The 24,942-nt window shown below is 35.0% G+C and overlaps 1 protein-coding gene across 7 annotated transcripts in view; it reads left to right on the top strand.

Annotated features, from left to right (window-relative positions):
• Window positions 1-24,942, top strand: part of PIBF1 (progesterone immunomodulatory binding factor 1) — a 197,868-nt gene that overhangs the window by 113,884 nt on the left and 59,042 nt on the right. For all 7 annotated transcript variants that reach the window (XR_004279083.1, XM_032314449.1, XM_032314445.1 and 4 more), the window contains 3 exons: window positions 1,577-1,727; window positions 7,068-7,158; window positions 18,641-18,743. Coding sequence is in view for 6 of the 7 variants with exons in the window: in XM_032314449.1 (XP_032170340.1) it covers window positions 1,577-1,727; window positions 7,068-7,158; window positions 18,641-18,743 (345 nt within the window). In the remaining variant the exon portion in view is untranslated. The remainder of the gene's footprint in view (window positions 1-1,576; window positions 1,728-7,067; window positions 7,159-18,640; window positions 18,744-24,942) is intronic.

The following is a 24,942-nucleotide window of genomic DNA, read 5'->3' as shown; positions in this document are numbered from 1 at the left end:
ATGATGAATAAATAAGTCTCTGGAAAACATATTCCCAGCTGGCAAGAGTAAAGAAGAAATAATACTGAAAGATGAATTTCTTTTTTCTGATCCAATCAGGGACACTAAAACCATCCCATCATTATCACCATCATTATAATAGTCATCGTCATAATCATCGATATTCCCGTGTTATTCTTTCTTTATCCTCCAATAGAATAAATTTGGAAGGTGAGGGAATAATGTTTATTTTGGGGAGAAGTTTTGATGGAAATAATTGAAGGAAAATAAGATAAAATATGTTAAGGAAAATGTAATTTCTGTTTGTAAAAACTGGAAATAGATCTGCATCTTTTCCTTTTTCCACATCACAGAAAGCGTACAATCACATACATTTGTTAAGGTGAACTTTATGTTATGAGAGAAAATAGTTGTGTTAAAAATTATTTATCATTATAGAAAATTCAGAGTAATTAAGGAAGGATCTCTATTTCTACAAGCCATTTAATAAAATATTCTCATAATTCTTATAGTAGTAATAGTATTTTTCAGACACATTCCAACTTGTATTCTAGGCACCGTGCTAAGCACTGTGAGCATATCATCTTCTGTAATCCTTCCAACAATGTCTTGACGTAGGCCTAGAAAGAGTAATTGCCTACCATCTACAACTAATGAGTTTCAAAGCCAGCATTGAAATCCAAATCTTTCTGGCTACAAACCCATATTCTTAGCCATAATATTCTGTTGCTTCTAAGGAAATAGTAATTTGCTTATGCTGTACTGGGAAGCACGTGTAATACCACTGCATAATTTAGCCTGTTCTAGTTAGTAGACTTTCTAGATAATTGGAATGTAATTTAAGTATTAAAAACATTTCTTTTGCCACTAGAAATGTCTCCTTTTTTTAGTGAATTCATCATCTTAGTGATTCCCTCAACGTGTCACCACTGGAGAATGTAGGATTTTTTATGCTTACACAAAATAACTCAAATTTCCATATCTGTTTTTTATAATTTTTTTAAATCCTTCCTTTCTATATAAAGGCATTTTCTGTTACTGCCCCAAGTGGGACTTCATATTTATCATTTTGATTTGTTGCTTTGAATTTATGATTGTTCAAGAAACCAGAAATCTCATTAAAACCATGGTCAGCATGGATGAAATAAGCTCTGTTGGAAAGCTGGAGGATGGGTATATCATTTTTACACAGAGCTTTATAAGCCTGTGAGCCTTTCTCCAATAGCTACAGTTGCCAAATAAATGACCTTCTGGTAAGTATGGCACTCTTGCATTTTCTTAGTTCCAATAAATAAATGCTAATCTTACTCCGATAACTATTTCCAAGTTTTAATTTTGTTGTTTATTCACTTCTTACAGTAATGTGCTTTGTAATTTTCAGTTACAGACAAATGAATTATTTACTTTAGAGATAATCTGTCTTACCTGCTCAGTCATCTCAATCGAGCTACTTTCTCCTCATATTAAAATCATTAGAAAGAGGGGGGAAAAAAGAGTATTTTTGTGTCACATACTTGTCTTAACTGTTAACCTTGTTTAATTCTGCCTTTGCAATTTTTTTTTCTTCTACTATTAGGTTTTAACTAAAGAATTTTATAGTCTCCAAGCCTCTTCTGAAAAACGCATTACTGAACTTCAATCACAGAACTCTGAGCATCAGGCAAGGCTAGACATTTATGAGAAATTGGAAAAAGAGCTCGATGAAATAATAATGCAAACTGCAGAAAGTAAGTCGCCCACTACCTCACATACACAGCTCTTTTTTCTGGCAGCACAGGAAACCTGATATCATTTCTAAAACTGCATTTGTCTGTTTCTTTAAAATCCAGTTGGTGACTTTCAAAAAATATATATCTTATATTTTAAAAGTTAGTTAATCCTTTTTTTTTTTTTAAGATTTTATTTATTTATTTGACAGAGAGATAGAGAGCACCAGTAAGCAGAGCGGCATGGAGAGGGAGAGCAGGCCCTCCGCAGAGCAGGGATCCCGATGCGGGACCTAGTCCCAGGTCCCCGGGATCATGACCCTAGTTGCAGGCAGCCACTTAGACGACTGAGCCATCCAGGCGCCCAAAAAATTAGTTAATCTTAATTTCAGTAGTTGGCACTTAAAAAATAGGTTAACCAAGATAGATTTTATCTTTTCATGTATTCAGTTCCTCATGGAGCGGTTAAATGTTTCCAGTGCCAGGATCCGGGGCTGGGGAGTTCCTGTGATAATGCTTGCTGATTAGACTTCCTCACCTACACCGCTGGAAGAAGCAAACATATTAAAGATAATTAAAGTAGTGAGATACGTGCTAGTAGCAAGAAATAGGCATTTCTCAGTGGAAATACACAAGTGATGATAAGTTATTTCCACCTTGGAGGTGAGGAATACAATACCTAGGAGAGGAGGTGACACTTTGAATGAGTCTTAAAAAACAAAAATTCCTTGGCTCTACCTGGTAATAATGCTGGACCTTCAATTTCTACCTCTTCTGTTTCCTCTCAATATGCTCTCTTTTCTGTGTTATCCTAGGTGTTACGGGAATATTTTAAATTAACTTTCACCATTCGTTATTTTTGTTTGAAAGTCAGAAATATCAGAAAGGGACATTCTTATAAAGTGGGTTTAAACTTCAGTTGAAGCTGAAATTGAATTTGAATTTGTTTTATGCACGTTTTCTTATAAAGACTCTGTTATATTTGTAGGCCCATTTAAGGAAAACTTTCATTTAATTCCTATAGTTATCTTCTTCCGTATCTAGTGTCAGTATCCAATAACTGCAAGTTTCCAAATTTGCCAGTGTCTTGACTGGAGTCAGAGGAATCTTTATAAAATACAGATTTGATTGTACCATACACCTGCTTTAATGCCTGTCATCTTAAGACAGCATACAGTCACATTCCTTAGCGTGACTTTTTTCATTAGACTCTCCTTTGTCTTTCATGCCTTGCCATTCCCTGTCATATCATCTTATTTTACTCCTTCTTATCTTCAGAATTTTGTGCATGTCCCTCTGTCTAAATAAATCAGGAGTAGAACAGAACTTCCTCAATCTGATAAAGGATATCTACAAAGAACCTACAGCTAATATGATACCTAATGATGAAGTTGTAAATGCTTTTTCTTTAAGAGAGAGTGAGTACAAGGCAAGGATTTCTATTTTTATAACATATGTAACATTTTAATGCAGTTTAAAATACTTTTCATATTCCATTTATATGGAAATGCAAAGACCTATTAAAAGGCCCACATTCAGTAATACTAGTACACACCTACGAAAATGGCTGAAATTAGGAAGACTGGTTATAGCAATGTTAGTGAGAATACAGAACAACCGCAATTTGTTATAAAACCAAACAACCTATCTGATAATACAGCAATTCTATTCCTATGTATTTTGCCCAAGAGAAAAGAAAGCATATGCACACAAAAAGAGTTCTACCTGATATTCTTAGGAGCTGCATTCATGATAGTCAAAAACTGGCAACAACCCAGGTGACTATCACAGGAAAATGGCTAATCAAACCATAATACATTTAATATTCTAGAATACTACCCCATAGTAAAAAGAAACAGTTACAAACTACTGATTCTTCAGCAACATGGGTGAATCTGAAAAATTTTACGCTTAGTCTAAGAAGCCTTAAATGTAAAAATGTAAAAGTCTAGGGGTGCCTAGGTGGCTCAGTGGGTTACAGCCTCTGCCTTTGGCTCCAATCATGATCCCAGGGTCCTGGTATCCAGCCCCACATCGGGCTCTCTGCTCGGTGGGGAGCCTGCTTCCTCCTCTCTCTCTGCCTGCCCTCTGCCTACTTGTGATCTCTGTCTGTCAAGTAAATAAATGAAATCTTTAAAAAAAAAAAAAAAAAAAGTAAAAATCTAGAAGAGGAAAAATTAATCTATAGTGAAAAAATGCACTACAGTGTTTGCCTCTAAGGATGGTTGTCTCCAAAAATTAACTGGGAAAAGAGGTATTAGGGAACTTTCCAGGGTGTTGTAATTCTGTATCTTAATAGGGTTTGTGTTACACATATGTGTATATTCTCAGAACTCACCGAATGGTAGATTTAAGATTTGTACCCCTTACCATATGTAAATTTAATTTTTTTAAGAAGAACTAAAATAAATATTGAACTATAGTTGATAATTTACATGTTGAACTGTTAAAAGGTGAAGGACAGATGTCTACAACTTACTTGAAAATAACATCAGAAATGTAAGATATATCCATAAACATATGAAGTGATAGATGTATAATAAATTATGTACAATGCAATGTTTAACTTAGAATCCAGATGTTGAGCTATATGGGTGTACACTATAAACATCCTTCAGCTTTTCCGTATGTGTAAATATTTTCTGAATAAAATCTTTTTTTTTTTTTTTTAAGAGAGAGCAAGCAGACATGCAACCCAAGAGAAATGGGAGTGGGGTGCTGGCAGAGGGAGAGGGATAGAGAGAATCCTAAGCAGGCTCTATGCCCAGCACAGAGCTAGATGCAGGGCTCAGTCTCACCACCCTGAGATCATGACCTGAGCCAAAATCAAGAGTCAGACTCTTAACTCACAGAGCCACTCAGGCATCCCTCTTAATAAAATCTTTAGGAAAAATGCAGAAATAAATATTTGCTTTGCTTTTGTGTAAATCATATTAAAATCATCTTAGAATAAAATATATTTATACTTGGAAGATCAAGAAACTAGGGTCATCTCTATCCATTCACAATGGAAATTAGAATATTCTTATCTTTAAAAAAAAAAGAATATTTATATCTTTAAAGATTACTTAGTAACAAAAATTTCAAAGATGTAGTACCAAACATTCTTTTTTAGGGGGCTCCTGGGTGGCTCAGTGGGTTAAAACCTCTGCCTCTGGCTCCGGTCATGATCCCCAGGTCCTGTGATGGAGCTCCGCATTGGGCTCTCTCCTCAGCGGGGAGCCTGCTTCCTCCTCTCTCTCTGCCTGCCTCTCCACCTACTTGTGATCTCTCTCTCTGTCAAATAAATAAATAAAATCTTTAAAAAATAAAAAAACATTCTTTTTTAGTACTACATTGTGTACAATTTTCAAAGGATCACCATCTAATACAGGAAATTTCAGCTGAGATGAAGATGGTTAGACTTCATTTATTAGGTGCAGTAGATAGCAAAGTTGTGTTTGAAAGACTTTGACCTTTTAAAGAAGATTATAGAATTGAAGTTTATCTGTGGCTCTTAAATCCTTAAGTTTGGACACTTAACTGACCTTCTATTTTAACATGTGTCTAATTTATTTGATGTTCCATTTTCCATAAAATTCAGTTGATTTAAAAGTTCATTTCTTATACTGTGCACCAAAATAAAAATTTGAACAATAAAAAAAAACCCTCAAATTTAAGATGTCCATTAATATCTAACTGATGGGTTTTTGAGATTTTAACTACATTTACCTTCTTCCTTCTGAATTTAGAGACAAGAGTCAGATAGGTATCAAAATGTCAACTCAAGGGGGTGCCTGGGTGGTTCAGTGGGTTAAAGGCTCTGCCTTCTGCTCAGATCGTGATCCTAGGATCCTGGGATCAAGACCCGCATCCGGCTCTCTGCTCAGCGGGGAGCCTGCTTCCTTCTCTCTCTCTCTCTCTCTCTCTCTGCCTGCCTCTCTGCCTGCTTGTGATCTCTGTCTGTCAAATAAATAAATAGAATCTTTTAAATAAATAAATAAAGTAAATACCAGCTCTAGGAGAGCCATTCTGCCATTCTGATAGAGCCAAATTGAAGAACTCATCTTGGATCTGGAGCCATGACAGCTGATACTAGTATTGGCAATGGCATATGTCATCTCTTGCTTCCACATTTACCTGAAAACTAATAAATCTACCTCTGAAGATGGACTCTGGTTCACCATGAAAAATAGGAATAAAGTTAAAGGAAAACAGGGAAAATTTATTTAAAATTCTTATTATACCATAAAAAGATCAGTCAACAAATATATGCATATTACAGTAATGGACCTGCAAATAGCTTCATTTACTAATGTGAACTCTGTGGCTTTGTTTTAAATCTGGAACACTTCTGAAAGGTCTTTGGGGGCGCCTGGATGGCTCAGTCGGTTAAGTGTCTGCCGTCAGCTCAGGTCATAACCCCAGGGCCTTGGGACTGAGATCAGAATCTGGCTCCTTGCTCAGCAGGGAGCTTGCTTCTCCCTCTGCGTACTCTGCCTGCCACTCCCTGCTTGTGCTCTCTCTCTCTCTCTTTCCTTTCTGACAAATAAATAAATAAAATCTTCTAAAAAAGAAAGAGAAAGGTTTCTCTTTTTAATGTTAAAATAATGGTTGTTGTTGAATAATGTTATAAAAATTGTTATATATCACTGACTGCCTTAATTTGAGCTAGTAAACCTTTAGTTTGGGGGACTTTATATTTTAATCCCAACCTACAGTAAAGTTGTCATTGCCTTCAAACTTTTTAACAATGAAATGTTAACCTGTCAGTTAAAATTCCTCCTGAAAAAGAGTGGTGTGACAGTGGCGGGATTTAGAAGTAAACAGTTAAACTGAATTTTTTTCTACTTAAAAAAAAAGGCCATCAATACATTGTTCATAGTGTGCATTTTTTATCACAGAGTAACCTACTTAAATGTACAATATCATGATTGCAAGTTAAGATAAAGTTGTTCTGATAAAATAATGGACATCTTTCCTAATTAAAAATAATCATTCGTTTTATCAAGAAGAGAAGTAATGAAATTGATGTTATCATTACTTATTTATAATTACATAACACACATTCCACATAAAAAGCCTTAGAATAATTCAGAATAACACAGCATCTATATTATTATGCTTTATAAGAAGAAACTTTAACATATGATGCAAGCCCTTACACCTTTTAAAAATAAATGGAACAAATTTAAGCAACCCTATACTTGAAGAAATACGCTTCTACTTACAAATGGACTGTTTGAGATTATGCATTAGCCCTTTTTAATGCTCTTATGCTCCCTGATTCATTAGTATGACCTCTTTTATTTTCACTTCTGCCATGCTTTTTAAGGAAAAAAAAAAACCTTATTTTACATCATACACTTTAATATTTTCCAGTTGAAAATGAAGATGAGGCGGAAAGGGTTCTTTTTTCCTATGGCTATGGTGCTAATGTTCCCACAACAGCCAAAAGACGACTAAAGCAAAGGTAAAATCAATATATATTTGTTTTACTTATCTACTCAAGCTAAATGTAATTACATTATGCTTTTTTGATAATGTGCAAAGTAAAGTTACTTTATTCTTAGTATGCATAAATATTAAATTGCTCACAGAATAAAGCACAGTAAGTTATAATCATGCATTTCATGTATTTTTAAGTGAGCTTAATGGTCAATAAAAAGAAGTGTATGTTAGAACTTTCCTAGAATTAGATTTAGTGATAATGACACCATTTTAGTTTTATTTTCATGTTAATTTCAAGTGAGTTACAAATGCTTTTGTACCAACAGTTTTCAGGTTAAAATTAATTGATTATGCTTCCTTTTTTTCCTCTTGTTTTTAATTCAGCTGTGTATATTCCTTGACATATATTTGAGAAAAAGAAAAAGAGAGGCAGGGAGAGAAAGAGATGAGACTGAACGTGTATTATAATTTAAAGTATAGAAGACTGTGAAGCCCAGAAAACTTGGGGGGAGATCCATTCGTGATTTCATGAGATACTTCTTAAAGTACACTAAGAGAAAAATTGTATCTATTTTAATCAGTTTTCTAATTGACCTAGCTGATTTTTTTTTTTCTTACCTAATTCCTTTCTCCACTTTAGTTCATCCTTCTGTGCAAAAACATCTCACTGCCCTGTTTGCTACTCTATCAAACCTAAATATTTCTGCCAGACCTCCAGGCCTCTCCACGTGGTCCCACCTCTCCAGCCTCCTTTGCTTCTCTACCCAAAATGAGGGCGGTATATCTTTATGCCTATAAACACCTATTTTCTCCATACTACACAATAGAGCATCTCTCTTATCTCATTAACTCTTGTTTCCCATGTCATTTCCCCAGCCAGATGGAAGGTTTCTCAAGGTCAGCAACTGTATCTTACTCTTGTTTATTCTCTTTCTCTTTGTAGCATGATGTGAGATACCTAGTAGAATTGTCTCTTCTCTGAGTGAGGATTCAGAGCTTCCTATCTTTTATCTTTGTATGAGTTGATTGAAACATTTAGAGACATTATACATTAAGTAAGAAATACAATTTATCTGAACTCTAATACTTTCATAGAAACTTTGAGGTGGTGGCTCAGAGAATAAAATGCCTTTAAGGCCATGATGTAAGATATAGACCATTTTATAACAAAACAAATGGATGCTTTATTTCCCTTACTGGTTAAAGAAAATATTTGGAAAAATTTTAGATCAAGGATGAATGACTGTCAAGTGTCATTTTTTAGCTGGAATGGTTAATTCTGTCTGGTGAAGATGCACGTATTTCTAAATTAAGTATTATTTGAAAAATCAGTTATAGCCCCGTCCCATTCCCATTCTCTGCCCACTCTCTTCACAGGTCACTAAGGGTGACCTCGGCTATTTTGTAATTATCATCATATCACTGTTTTGGAGCATTCTATTGCTTAGGGAGGAATAGAAAGTACTTTTGTGGGTAAAACTTCTTTGTCAATGGTAAATGATTGGTAAATACTAAAAATTGAAATTTGAAGGGAAAGGTCTATTCTCTTCTTTTTTTAGCAATATGAATCCTTCAAAAGAATCTTTGTCACAAGGGGGAAAAAGAATTTTGCTGTTGCAAGCTTTTTTCTTTAGCCCTAAATGCTGAGTTCCTCTAAAATTGAAAGTAATTATTGCTGTTACCTTACTTTTTTTTAAGAATTTCCCAAAACAGATGTTGATTTCTTAATAATTTTAGAGTGAAGATTTAAGGAACCACAACTGATTCATATTCTGAATAATCTTAACTATCCAAATATTTCTAAAGATTTTATCACTGAGCTATCTATGTGCCTTGAACAAGTGCCTAATGGGCATACTATTAATATCTCCTACCAGCTGGTGCCAGGCATTCGTCTCATGGTGAACCAGAGGGTTATTTTGAGGAAGTGCTTCTCAGGTCATCTAAACTAAGTGAAGGGAAAGTAAGTCTACATATCCAAAGAGGACATTTATGCATTCCTTCATCCATTCATTCAACATCTTTTATTGAGTGCCTGCTGTATGCATGAAATTGAGCAGTAGCAAAGAGGGTCCCTCTTTCAGGGTCTGAGACATTTCCAAAGTTTACAAAGTCTGTATTTCATTTTTTAGTAGATATTTGCAAAGAAGTCAATGGCTTCATGCTCTGTTTAAGTTTAACTTATTTAAGATGAAAGCAGTGTAGCTTTTAAGAGAATCTGTATTGAATTCTTCACATTTAAAATTAAAGCAATGGAAACTGAAGGTACATTATAAAACAACTCAATCAACCGCACATGAAATGTTTGCATAATAAAGTTTTCATTATGCGTTAGTCTATACCAAACTATATTAAAATTTCAAAGGAACTTTTTTTCAACTGCTACACTATACATTCCATTCATACTGTGTTTGATATAAAATCTTATACATTCAACAATCAGATTTAGGTACATTAGAGTAATGCTTAATTGGAGTAAATTTCTGATTATAAAAATAATATGTTTACTTTAGAAAATTGCTGGTAATCCTACCATCCAAAGATAACTATTCAGAATTTATATAGATACATGTATTTTCTTGCATAGTTAGGGTATTACTATATGTAACATGGAAGCTTAATTTTTTATCTTACAATTCCATCTTGAACATTTTCTTATGTCATGGAATAGTCTTTAAAAAGATTTTTTTTTTTAAAGATTCTATTTATTTATTTATTTGACAGAGAAAGACACGGGGAGAGAGGGAGCACAAGTAGGGTCAAGTGGGAGAGGGAGAGCAGCCTCCCCGCTGAGCAGAGAGCCCAATGTCGGACTCGAATCCAGGACCCTGGGATCATGACCTGAGCCGAATGCAGATGCTCAACAACTGAGCCACCCAGACGCCCCATAATTTTTAATGGTTATCCAAAAATTTAATTTTTAGACCTTTGGTTTTTGAGTTTCATGTTAATAAATTCGATAGTCACTGAAAATTTTCACAGGTTGCCTGTTGCTACTCAAGGTATGTTATGAAATGAAAGTGAGAACATGAATGCAGAGCTCATCACACAGCACCTGGCATGTAGCGGGTCATTCAGTAAAGGCTCGTTTGTTAGACTGATTAATATTTCTTAGAGTACATTACATAGTTGATTTGAAAGGAAAAGCTAGTGTTCCAAAAACTTTAGTCCCAGTTTAAGTTTTCACTTAAAACAATTTTGTTTGAGAATTTTAATGAGACTTCTTAATTAGTCAAGACACTCCCCTGGACATGAAACCGGTTTTGAGATGCACTTTCTTTGCTACTAGTATTAAGACATATTGTAATGCCAATTTCCTATAAAAAAGTAGCAAAGTTAATTTTTGTGCTTTGAAAAGTAACTCCTCAAAATGTCTCTTAAACACATTATAATTCTCAAATCAGCTTATTTGTATTTCAGAGTTTCAGTGGAGATAATCAACAATAAGGAAATATCACATCAAACTCTTTCTGGGACAAAGTTGCAGTAGGTGAAAAGGGCTTACATAATGAAAGTAAATTAAAATGAAATGGGCTCTTCTTGACTTGATGAAACTTGAAAATCTGAAGTAATGTTTTTGTTTCGGTCATGACTGTTTTGAAAATAGCAAACAAGATTTTCTGGTTACATATTTTGGTTATGCTCTTTAACCTGCAACTTAAATGGGTAACACCCAGGCAGTAACATGGTCTCAGTGTGTGCTTCTCTGTTTGCTTTGGCAGGTCTGAATGGGTAGCCTTTTCTGAAGGTTCTTAAACCTTTCGAACTGCAAGATTTACTGCATACTATAGACCTTTTGTTTTAGTTTCCGTCTGGTTTTATAAAGAGTTGAAAGTTGAAAGTCTCACAGTAGACGGAGCTTTATAATAAAGGAAAAAATTAAAGCAGAGGAAACTTGTTTTTCCTCTAGTAAACTTTGGGGCATAATGAAAATTTGCTTTTCTCTTGTTATTCTCATGGAGATGAGGTATCATTTTTGTCCTTGGGGAAAGTTGTACTGATTTCATTTGGGTTGGTTTTAGGAATAGCCCTTTAAAAAGTTACTGATGTTCTATTCGTGGTCAACTCGAAAGTTGAAACCTATAGAAGAAACTAGGGCAAGTTTCATATGACTATAGGTCATCAGCATGAGACCATTGTTTGGTTCTCAAGAATTACCAACAGAACAGGCAGTACAGGCATCACCAACCTGAAGAGCTCTGAAGCCAGAATCATTCTGGCACTAGTGCCCTTTTTTTGAACAATTTATTTTTTTATGCCATACTAGTAGAGACAGACCTCTGAACTGCTAAAATTGATAAAGATCGAAAAGCCAAATGTCATTTCAAACAGGTAACTAATTAGCAAGTCACTAAGTAAATATTTACTTATAAGAAGTTTTGATAGTACTTAGAAAATCATACCCAAGATTGAAGGAATTGGGACAGAACATCACTTCTCCATTCGGCTTTGACATCTCCAATAGAGATGGAAATCTCTCATGTCCACATTGGTGGGGCTATACTATTATGAAGTTATATGTAAGAATCAGCAGTGCTACTTCCATCAACAGATCTAAGAGAATAACTTTTATCTGGAGTCGAGAAGTTGTTGAGGGAACTAAGAGAAAACTCAGATGGGAAAATTTTACCAGCTAACAGGTGAAATTTTTATTTAATATTTAGATACAAAACTGCACTCCTGTAGTAGTAGTTTCTAGTTGATGTTGAACTTAATCTTGGTGCAGGTAAAAATCACATGGCAATAAATATAATTACAAAGAAATATTGTTGTACCTACCTTAATGTCCAGCAGATAGCCAGTAAAAGCAGTGCTTTCTTGAGTTCAGTACATTCTGTACAAAAAATAATAATAATAACCTTTAGCAGGAGTCATTTTTCCTGACTATAGTCATAGTTGCTCTTTATAGAGAACTTGGGAAGGACTTGTTTTCATTCTATGTGCATTGTGCTTAAAGAGACAGAAACTCAGTAGCATCGATGAGAAATTCTTCATTCGTCTTGCTTTGGATTTCAGTTAAAGTGAATTTCTTTCTTCCCACTTTTAACACCCCAGATTTCTACACAGAATCCACTTATGACACCCACTCATGCACCACAATATGCCACATTTAAAGATACAGAAGGGGAGATGAATGGGTATCTGTAATATTTGCCTTCCTTTACTAACTTCATGCACGTTTTTATTACAAGTTCAGTGCTTAGATTCTGAGCATTGTCACGCTTTAATATTGAAACTCTGCGAACTAAGAATATGGTTTCTACCAGTGTGTTTATAGGAACAAAATTCACTTAAAACAAAATCAAGAAGGATTTATTAAGTGTCTACTCTGTTTAGCATACACCACAGGGGGTAATATCGGGTCTCCATGTAAGTTCCATCTCTTGTTAAAGAAACGATTAACACATGTGAAAGAATATCAAAAGAGATCAAAAAGTATGTAATTTAGTGCCATATTGTATGCCAGACTGTATCAGTCAGAGGAATAGAGATCAGTGAAGACTGGAATGGTCAGAAATGGAAGAAGCGGATCTTGAAGAGAGACTTTGAGAAAAAGTTGGGTCTGGGTTGCCTGAGCGGCTCAGTTAGGCATCTGGTTCTTGATCTCAGCTCAGGTCTTCGGTCTTGAGTTTGAGTCCCACATTGGTGGAGCCTACTTCAAAAAAAAAAAAAAGAAGAAGAAGAAGAAGAAGAAGTTGAATCTGTCGAGCAAGGAAGTAACCTGTCTTCTTCAGACTGGGGGACCAACAGAGGTATAGTGGAAGGAATATACAAAGCATCTTCACTGGACATTAAGTAGAGTAGACTGGTGGAAAATAAGGTTGGTTCAGTTGAGATTACAGAAGACCTTGATATTTTTAAATAATTTAGACAGAGTAGAATTACCCATGTAGTTATGATTTGAAGTAGATAAGAAAAGAAAATAAACATCACTGCATTAAATAAGAAATACAAATGTGGGGCACCTGGTTGGCTCAGTGGGTTAAGCCTCTGACTTCAGCTCAGGTCATGATCTCAGGGTCCTGGGATCGAGCCCCGCATGGGGCTGTCTGCTCAGTGGGGAGCCTGCTTCCCCCTTTCCCTCTGCCTGCCTCTCTGCCTGCTTGTGATCTCTGTCAAATAAATAAATAAAATCTTTAAAAAAAATACAAATGTCTGACAGACATATGAAAATATGTTTAACCTCACAAATGAAAAAATTTAAAGTAAGATTCTATTGTTTAAAAAAGGTAATATTAGCAAAACTTTTAAAGATTGATTATGCCCATGGTGAGCTAGGGTATGAAGAAACAGGAGGTCTTTTCTTTTTTTTTTTTTAAGATTTTATTTATTTGACAGAGAGAGAGAGATCACAAGTAGGCAGAGAGGCAGGCATAGAGGCAGGCAGAGAGAGATGAGGAAGCAGGCTCCCTGCTGAGCACAGAGCCTGATGCGGGGCTTGATTCCAAGACCCTGAGATCATGACCTGAGCCAAAGGCAGAGGCTTAACCCACTGAGGCACCCAAGTGCCCCAAAACAGGAGGTCTTATATAAAGTTCAGTCTTTCAGTGGTTTATTACTGAGCACCTCCTTTGTACCGGGTATTACTCAATGTACTTTGACTACATTCAAGAAGAAAATAAATAAAAATCCTAGTCTTTGGAGGACTTTCATTCTAGTTCATGAGAATTAAAATTTGTACCAACCTTTCAAGAGGAATATCTGAAAATCTGGATATATATGTGTCTGACCCTATCATTATGCTTCCAGAGGACGTGGAAGTACAAGGAGTACAAAGATACATTTATGTAATCACTTAGAATTTTCTGTACCATAAGGCACTGTTGAAAATGCTGTAATTGGATTGTCTTTTTATAACTGAGTTGTAAGAGTTCTTAAGGGGTACCTGGAGTGGCTCAGTTGGTTAAGCTTGTGCCTTCAGCTCAGATCACTATCCCAGTGTCCTGGGATCAAGTCTGGCATCAGGCTCCCTATTCAGTAAGGAGCCTCTTCTCCCTCTACTTCTGCCGCTCCCCCTCAATCTCACTTGTGCTCTCTCACTCTCGCTGTCTCTGAAATAAATAAAACCTTTTTTTTTTTTTAAAGAATACTTTATATTTTCTAAATACAAGTCCGTTATCAGATAAATATTTTGGTAAGTTCTCTTCTGTTTCATGTGTTGTCTTTTCACTTTCCTGATGATGTCTTTTGAGGCACAAAACTGTTTAATTTTGATGCAGTGCAGTTTATCTAATTTTTCTTCTGTTGCTTGTGCTTTTCACGCCATATCTAAGAATCCTTTGCCAAATTCCAAGGTCAGGAAGATTTACTCCTGTGTTTTCTTCTAAGAGTTTATATTTTAGTTTTTACATTTAGGTCATTTAGGTCTTTTATCCATTTTGAGTTAATTTTTGATATCATGTGAGGTAAGTGTTTTGTAATATTTTTAATGTGGCCCCTAAAATTTTTAAATTACATGTGTGGCTTGCATTATGTTTCTATTGGAAAAAACTGGCCTAGACCAATGGTCTCCAGACTTTTTAATGACTCCCTATTGGGAAAAAAACATGAGCATTCACCTACCAATCCATGTACATGTATTTATTTATCAATTACATATATGTACTATCATATGAATAACATATTATGTACATTGAAATAGAAAACCTACATAGAAAATTAACATTTTAAAGACACTTGCAACTCTTGGGTGGCTCAGTCGACTAGTTTAGTGTTTGCGTTGTTTGGCTCAGGTCATAATCCCAGGGGTCCTGGGATCAAGCCCTATGTTAGGCTTCCTGCTTGGTGGAGAGCCTGCTTCTGCCACTTCTGCCCTGCTTGTGCTCTCTTTCTATTTCTACCCCCCGTCTCTGTCAAATGAATAAAATCTTAAAACAATAATAAAATTTTAAAGACATTTAATATTAAAATAAATGTCAGTAAAATTTCTCATACTTCAATGGATTATTTTGCCCATAATTGCTTTTTGAGACCACCACTGTAGACTGTGATCTTAACTTTATAATTGGCTCAAGTCTTCTTCCTTCTCCACAGTGTTGACAGAGAACTCTCCCAAGTGCAAATCTGATCATGTCATGCCTAACCAATTTACGGGTAAAATCCAAACTCAGCTTAACCTTTAAGGCTTTTCATCATATATCCCTGCCTTTGTCTCTAGCTTCAGCTCTCACCACGCGCCATGTGCTTTATCAGACCATATCACACCCCCACACATCATGCTGTTCCCTCTACCCAGAATGCTCTTTCTCTGCTTCCTCATCAGGTTCATCAGTTTCAGTTTTCATCCTTCGGTGTGCTCCTTAGCATTCAGCACACTGCATGGTAATTTACTTGCTCATCTTCTTCCGCGGACTATTAGATCCTCCAGGTAGAAACTGTGTGTTCCCAGTGCCTATATAGATTATGGGCTTTTTATAAATTCTGTTAAAAGAAAATGTTCTTGGATGTCTTGTTGAATGAATTAATAAATAATGTTTCTTCTAATTCATCCTGCTTTTCGAGTAGTCACTGATATTTATGATGAAGAAAAAAATGCTAATATTATAATCATTTTCGTTTAATTACAGTATGATAATGATGAAAAATTATATGTCCTGTTTTTCCTGTATGTTCTAGATTTCACAATATTTTTAATTTTTCTTTCTTTTTCCCCTTTTTCTCTGTAACATCTATAATCCATGGGCTGAATGGGTCATTTAGGGCAACCCGAGGATCTTAATACTATTTCTGAAATGTCTATGAAGAGATGTGTTTTGCTGTCTGTACAGTGACTTTAGGAATAAAAGTGCATCAATTGAAGACCGATTGTACGGCAGTGTCTTCTACATTATAAGCATTATGTATCATAAATGAGATCAACATTCATAGTAAAAGTCAGTCATTTTTGTCAGCGTCAGTTCCTAGACAGTTCTTCTCAGTAAAATGCTCCGAAATACTAGTAATTAGAACACCATAAAACATATTATGAGCATTTCAAGGCATCGTAAGATAACTTCCTTCTATGTAGAGTTGATCTTCCTTTCTTAGAATCCTCAACTAAAATCAGGGCAATTCTTAGAAGGAGGTAACCCTGGTATTAGGGCATAAGCACCAACATACCAAGAATTTCTTGAATTCACTAGTTTATGTCCTGTGATATTTGGCATTGATAAGTGGTAGCACACCATATCTGCCTAAGAGCGTTATGCAATTGCCAAACAAAACAAAAGCACCCAAATCAGATGAGCTACTTACTTTCATTAAACATGCTGTCTTCAAGCCATTATCTTCCTCAAAATGTTGGTAATGGGTGACCTTTGCATCTGATTATTTTCTTGCATCCCCTTTTCTTCCATATTGTATCATTTGGAACTGTTTTCAGTGTAATAGCATTTGACTGTGTTCATTGTTCCATACTGAGCATTACACAGACATGGTCTGTACCTTCAACATACACTTACTGAGAAATTACTGTGTACACAGAAGACCCTTGTGCTGAGTTCTGTGAGAGAAAGATGAAAAGACTTACTCCTAACATATATGAAGGATGAGAAAGAAAATGAAAATATGAGTGAAGATAACTCAAAGGATTTTATATTAACTTCATAAAAAAAGAGTTCATGAAATAAAATATTACTGTTTACAAATATACAATAAATCCAGCGGGTTAAAACTGTAAACATAACATAAAATTAGTATTAAGACTTATTTGTAGTGATCTTATTTTAGGGTCAAATTTGAGAGAACTTAGCATTAATCTTAGATTGGGAGACAGAAAATGGGGTAGCCATAACTGTAAATATCTTAAAAATCTATAGAAGAAAGTAGATCAGTGATTCCCAACAGCTGGGCAGAAAGATGAGGAACAATGCTAATGGAGAAAGATTTTTTGGAATGAAAATATTCTAAAATTAGAGTATTCGTTGTATAATTCTAAACATACTAAAAATCACTTAATTGGACACTTCAAATGGGTGGACTTTGTGCTATATAAATGACATAGCAATAAAATTCTGTGCCATTAAAGCTGTTTTTTACAAAAAATGATTGTCAAAAAATAAAGTATCTTTTCCATCTCTTATTTCAGCTGATTATTAAGGTAAAATCTTATGCCAGTAGAAATGTAGATATGAGCATATCTACACCAGCTGAGCAATTCACTACATAAACTTTTACCAGAACTCCTCTTTTTCATTTGGGATAACAAGTTCTTAGAAATGGATGTGTAGGGGGCACCTGGGTGGCTCAGTGGGTTAAGCCTCTGCCTTTAGCTCAGGTCATGATCTCAGGGTCCTGGGATCGAGTTCCGCATTGGGCTCTCTGCTCTGCAGGGAGCCCGCTTCCTCCTCTCTCTCTTTCTGCTTGCCTCTCTGCCTACTTGTGATCTCTCTCTGTCAAATAAATAAAATTTAAAAAGAAAGAAAGAAAGAAAGAAAGAAAGAAAGAAAGAAAGAAAGAAAGAAAGAAATGGATGTGTAGGATGATATTTAACATTACTTCCTGAGTTTTATCTGCATTCCTTTATCCACTGTTAGGAAATATTAAAAATATAATGGAATTGTTCCTGCTCCATAAACAAATAAAGTAATTTTATTTAAAGTGAAAATATTTTACTCCATGTCATTATATAACATCTTGTCTCCCCCGATTCCACAGATTTTGCAACTCAGTAATAGATTAACTCCTTCAAACATGAAGATATTATAAATAGGGAAGTTTTAGTTTTTTGGAATCACAAAGAAGGTCTTTGGAACATCATGTCTTCCCAACATTATTAGCAGTGCTTTAAAGAATTATACCATGTTTCTTTCCCTAGTAGATAGGAGGAATGATTTTTATAGCTGAGTCTTTTTTTTTTTTTTATTGTGTCTTTAAAGTGGAATTGGGGTATTTCACATTTAATGTGATGTTAAATACTGGAGGTTACACTCAATACAAGTCGTGATCATCATTAGATGGTCCAAGTGTGATTGTTTAGTACAGAAGCTGACTTTACTATAGACTTTCCCACTCTTCATGCATCTTTTCCAGCACGACTTTCAACAGAAAATGTATTCAGTTGTTTTTTGCCTTATAAAATGCATTTTGTTGTCTGAGGCAAACATTGAAGCTTTTCTAAGTGCAGGCTTATTATTATTCCAACTAATTGCCTGATTTGTTTGTAAATGGGAAATTTCTATAAAAATGGAGAAAAACTGTAAATTGCTATCTTGTGGTCTTTTCAAGCAAGTAATAATGTAACTCTCTACTTTTATAGCAATGGCTAGAAATCATTACTGTAGTAATCAATATATCACGGTTATATTATTGAGGAGATTTTAATGTTACTTTCAAAATTCTGAGCTGTTGGGATATTGGTCTTCCACGTTGACACCTGAAAATATTTGACTCCATATTTTTTCTGTAAATATTGCATGCAGTATTACTAGGAAACGGTAAGTCAGTTTTAAGGCATACAAACACATTAATATTTTAGAAAGCATTCCTCTTTTTTAAGCATTCATTTTCTTATTTCACTTACCTAGTGTCCACTTGGCAAGAAGAGTACTTCAGTTAGAGAAACAAAACTCGTTGGTTTTAAAAGACCTGGAACATCAAAAGGAGCAAGTAACACAGCTTTCACAAGAGGTAAATAACTTAAACAAAAGAAACTCAAATAAAGAATCACAGTGTTCATTTTAGTTCTTTGTCACTCCTTTGTATATTTTCTGAGCAGTTCTAAAATAAGCTGTTTGCTAGTACAAAATGATTTTACAACTTACGAAACTAACTTAATGTTAAAGCCTTATAAAACAGCTCTTAGTGTATGGCAAAACTAAGATCAAAAAAAGAGATTAAATACCCAGACTAAATATAAATGCAGACTAGACAGGCAAAGCTTTGATTTCTGAGAATATCAACTGGCAAAACAAGTTTGGCAATTTCAGGTGGCATTTTGAGTTTTTAAATAAAACCTCATTTTTTATTTTTTTTTAATTCCAGCATTGTTGACATACAGTATTATGTTAGTTTCAGGTGTACAATATAGTAATTCAAAAATTCCTTATGTTACTCAGCGTTCATCATGGTAGGTGTACTCTTAATGCCCATCACCTGTTTCACCCATCCTCCTGCCCATCTACCCTCTGGTAACCATGAGTTTAAAACCTCGGGTTTGTTTTGTTTTGTTTTGTTTTGTTTTAAAGATTTTATTTACTTATTTGACAGAGATCACAAGTAGGCAGAAAGGCAGGCAGAGAGAGAGGAGGAAGCAGGCTCCCTGCCGAGCAGAGAACCCAATGCGGGGCTCGATCCCAGGACCCTGGGATCATGACCTGAGCCGAAGGCAGAGGCTTTAACCCACTGAGCCACCCAGGCACCCCTAAAACCTCAGGGTTTTTTTGTTTTTTGTTTTGTTTTTTTATTAAATTTATTTATTTTTATAATAAACATATAATGTATTTTTATCCCCAGGGGTACAGGTCTGTGAATCGCCAGGTTTACACATTTCACAGCACTCATGATAGCACATACCCTTCCCAAAGTCCATATCCCCACCCCCCTCTCCCGCCCCCTCTCCCCCCAACAACCCTCAAGTCTGTTTTTTGAGATTGAGTCTTTTATGGTTTGTCTCCCTCCCTATCCCACCTTCTTTCATTTTTTCTTTTCCTACTCCCCAACCCCCCCACATTGCATCTCCATTTCTTCATACCAGGGAGATCATATGATAGTTGTCTTTCTCCGGTTGACTTATTTCGCTAAGCATAGTACCCTCTAGTTCCATCCACATCATTGCAAATGGCAAGATTTCATTTCTTTTGATGGCTGCATAGTATCCCATTGTGTATATATACCACATCTTCTTGATCCATTCATCTGTTGATGGACATCTAGGTTCTTTCCATAATTTGGCTATTGTGGACATTGCTGCTATAAACATTCGGGTGCACGTGCCCCTTCAGAGCACCATGTAAAACCTCAGTTTTAAATAGGTTTGCTTTTTGACTTTTTTGTTAAAAAATTACTTTTCTATTAAACATACTTAGGTTGCTGTTCTCAAGCTCTCACATTATATGCTACAGGATAGTTCCCAAATTATCTTCTAAAATTCAGATTCATATTTCTTACTTCCCTCAGTCTTATATTACATCATTTAAAAAACAAATACATTTTTACATTGTGGTTTTAATCCTTTTATTTAACCTGATTACATTTTTTTGTACTTCTGAAATTCAAGTAACAAAACAATTCAAACCAAAGATGCCAACTCATTAGGATTCCTTTTATTTCCTGAGTTTCAGAATAACAGCTTTTTTATGTTAATATTTTAAAACTTGGATCTTATAAATAAAGGGATTTTTAAAGACGTATATTAAAAACTATTAATATATATCATGTATTCTTTGTGTTCTGAAGAACCTGTTCATATTTATCATATTAAAGCACTTTTAATAGTGTGACATTAGGAGGATTTTTATGCTTAAATTCCCAAAGACCCAGAATATTACCTGTCACTCCAGTGCCTGACACGTAGTTACACTCAGGATGGAAGCAGTGTGGCGCTGGCGGATGTTAACCACCAGCTCTCCAGGCGGGAGCGTGAGAGACAGCCCTGATTGGCTGCATTGGCTTGTGTCAGTGGGATAACTATGGCCCCTGTGACTAACTCTGAGCTGCCAGCATATGGTACTGAACACAGAGTAAAGATGCTCAGTAACACACCATTACATAAAGTTTCCACTGCACAAGTATGACAGATGTGGATAAACTCAAGAGCATAGCTAATAGTAAAATAACTAAAAATCAGTGAGTTTGAGTACTTGTTCCCTTTTTTAAATAAAATTGATTTTATTGTGCATTTAAATAATTTTTCATAATGGTTGTGTTTAACATCCAGCTCACGAAATTCCTAAAAATTGGCCGGTTAGCCATCACTAACTGTGGTAAGCCAGCTCCAGCACACTATGGAAGGATAAATAGTTAGAGAAACAAATGAGAGGTTAAAGAAATATCTGTTGCTAATATTTTATACATCCCTCATATTTCTTTTAACTTCAGAATGACATATCAAAAATATTTCTTAAAAAACCTTACTATATATAGACCTGTGTTGGATGTGTGTGTCTGTGTATCATAATATTATTTTAAAAAAATAAAACCACCTTCCTGAGCACATCAGCTAATTGAAATAGGAATTTCTTTTCCTTTGAAACAGGAGTTTCTAAATGGCACACAATCCCATAAAAATTGTGCAGGTAAATGTAAGAAATTAAATTAAGTGTTCTTATAATGAAATATAATTTAACTTTTTGACTTTTTATGAAACAATTTTAAAATAAGCTGTTGGCTTATATTGAAAAAAAAGATTTAAAAACTGAAATATGGAGGTGCCTGGGTGGCTCAGTGGTTAAGGGTCCGCCTTCAGCTCAGGTCATGATCCTAGAGTTCCGGGATGAGCCCCACACTGGACTCCATGCTCAGCAGAGAGCTTGCTTCTCTCTCTGCCCCTCTCCCTGCTCACGCGCTCTCTCTCTCTCTCTCTCTCTCACACTCTCTGTCTCTCAAATAGATAAATAAAATCTTTTTTAAAAAATAAATAAATACTGAAATATGTGTGATATGAAATGATGCAATGCCTAGAATTTGCTTTTAAATATTCCATAAAAAGTGGGGGGATAGGGCTCATAGATAAAAGAAGAATTTCAAAGTATTGATCATGTTTGAAGCTGGGTAAAGGTTAAGTATAGGTTTGTTATTCAGTTCTGTACTTTTGTGTATGTTTGAAAATCTTTCATAAGACATTGGGAGAAAAAAAATCAGTAACCGTGTATTGAAATTTTTATTGCTATAATAGTATATAACTTTTCCCTTAAGATTGAAAATAAAGTATTATCATTTGAAATAGTCCATGGATTTAAAAATCTGTTTTCTGCCCATGAAAGTTATGTTGCTTAAATTGAAAATAATTATATAAACTAATTAGCTGAAAGATCATAGTATTAGAATGCTTCTATAACAACTAACTATTCATGATACATGGTAAAAAAAAAAAAAAAGAGAGAAAGAGAAGGAAATTTCCTTAAGATCTATAGTCTTTAAGTAGTTTATTTAACGTAGCTTGGAGTTTTGAGGGGCAGCTCAATCAGTTAAGAGTCATCCAACTCTTGATTTCAGCTTAGGTCATGATCTCAGGGTGGTGAAATCAAGCCCTATATGCTCAGTGCAGAGTCTGCTTGAGGTTCTCTCTCCTCCTCCCTCTGCACCTCCCCCCACTCATGCTCTCTAAATGAATTAATTAGTTAAAATCTTTAGAAAATTAAAAATAAACTAGCTTGGAGTTTTAAGAATATAATACACAGATGAAACAAATTACTAAAGTTATAACCATTGAGTTATATATGTTATTGAGAATATATCTAAAAGTAAACATAAATGAAGTGCCAAAATGAGAATGATAAAAAATACTCAAAATATTTCTTTTATACTAGCTTTATTGAAATATAATTGACATACAGGAACCTGCACATACTTAAAGTGTCTAATATGATAATTTTTGACACATATGTATACCAATGAAACCATTACCAAATATATATACACATACATACATATACATATATGTGTATATATATATGTACTCTCTTTTTCATCTGACTTCTTTTACTCTGCATAATTATTTCAAGATTCATCCATAGTTCTTTCCTTCCCATTGCTGAGGAACATTCCATTTATGGAAATACCACTGTTGTTCATTCATTCACCTGTTGATGGACATTTGGGTAGCTTTCCGTTTTTGCCTATTATAAGTAAAGGTGATCTGACTATCCGTGTACAGTCCTTTTATGAACAGGTGCTTTTTGTTTCTTTGGGGTAAATACCTGGGAGTGGACCAGGTGGGTCATATCCATATGGTTAGGTGTCTACTTAACATTTTGGAAACTGCCAAACTGTTTTCTGAACGTTTGTGCCATTTTACATTTCTATTAGCAGCATATGAAAGTTCTAGTTCTTCTACCACCTTGCAAAAGACTTGATATAGGGGCCCCTGGGTGGCTCAGTGGGTTGAGCCTCTGCCTTTGGCTCAGGTCAGGATCTCAGGGTCCTGGGATCGAGCCCTGCATCAGGCTGTCTCCTCAGTGGGGAGCCTGCTCCCCCTCCTCTCTCTGACTGCCTCTCTGCCTACTTCTGATCTCTCTCTCTCTGTAAAATAAATAAATAAAATTAAAAAAAAAAAAGGACTTGACATAGTGTTTTTAATTTTAACCAGTCTACTGGGTGTGTATAGTGATCTCTCGTTATGGTTTTAATTTGCATTTCCCTAGTGACTAGTGATATTTAGCATCTTTTCCTGTGCTCCTTTGCCCTCCGCTCTTCTTATTGCTGGGACGTCTTCAAATTTTTTCCCATTTCATCACATTGTTTTCCTGTTACTGAGTTTTGAGTATTATTTATATACTCTAGATACAAGTCCCTTACCAGATATGATTTGCAAATACTTTCTCCCAGTCTTTGGCTTGTTTTCCCATCTCTTCGCAGTGTTTGGAGAGCAGTTTTTATCAAATCCAGTGTTACCAGTTCATTCTTTTATGGTTTTCATTGATAGTATTGAATCTAAAATATCTTTGCCTGACCCAGAGTCACAGGGTTTTTGTCTTGATGTTTCATAGTTTCAAGTCTATAATCTGTTTTTAGTTAATTTGTATATTGTGTGCAAGGTATAGATTGAAATTCATTTATTTGCATATTAAAATCAAATAATTTGTGCATCATTTATTGAAAAGACCCTGTTGAAAATCAGTCATAAATGTGTGAATCTGTTTCTGGATTCTGTTTGCAGTTATCTAACTTGTTTATCTTTATGCCAATACTATACTCTCTTGATTACTGAAACTACAATGTCTTGAAATTAGATACTAGTGGTCCTCCAACCCTATTTATTTTCAAATTTGGCTATTTTGTGTCCTTTGCACTTCTGTATGAATTCTGTAATTATTTCTACAAAAAATTTTAAAAAGCTGCTGTGATTTTGATTTGGATTGCATTGAATCTATAGATCAAGATGGAAAATTGGGAATATTTTATTTTTAAAGAAATCTTTTAAAAAAGGATCTTAAGCAAGCTCCCTGCTGAGCATGGACACCCTCCAGGGGCTCAGTCTCACGACCCTGAGATCATGACTTGACCTGTATTTGAGAGTCGGATGCTTAACAGACTGAGCCACCCAGGCACCCCAGCAATAGACAGTTTTTTAAATAAAAAAATATGAAGAAAAGATACTATATTTAACTAGTTACCGTGCCTGGTGTTCTTAACTCCTTTGTGTAGGTCTGAATCTCCATCTGCTATCTTACAGTTTCTGGTTAATGCACTTCTTTTAACTGTGCCTACAGAACAGGTCTGCAGGTGATGATGTCTTTTTGCTTCTATATGTTGCAAAAAGTTATTTCATCTCTTTTTGGGTTTTTTTTTTTTTAACATTTTACATTTATTTTTTACATTTTACATTTTTTACATTTCTTATAATTCTTAGCTGAATTTAAGATATGTTTTAAATTTAAGAATTTGAAATATATTTCTGACAGGCCAAAGAAACTGGAAGTATACACTTAAGGGTTCACTCTTCTATGACAGTAAAATTTACATAACATAAAACACACAATTGTACAATTCAGTGGTTTTTGGTGTGTTTAAAATATTGTACTACTATCACCACTATCTAGTTACAGAACATTTTCATTACCCAGAAGGAAACTCTGCCCATTAAGCTGTCATTCCCCATTCTCCCCACACCCAATCCCTGGCAATCACTCTGTGCTTTCTGTCTCTGTGAATTTGCCTTTTCAGCACA

This window comes from Mustela erminea, chromosome 15, assembly GCF_009829155.1.
Source record: "Mustela erminea isolate mMusErm1 chromosome 15, mMusErm1.Pri, whole genome shotgun sequence".
In the NCBI taxonomy this organism is placed as follows: domain Eukaryota; kingdom Metazoa; phylum Chordata; class Mammalia; order Carnivora; family Mustelidae; genus Mustela; species Mustela erminea.
This window is presented reverse-complemented; position numbering and strand designations above follow the sequence as displayed.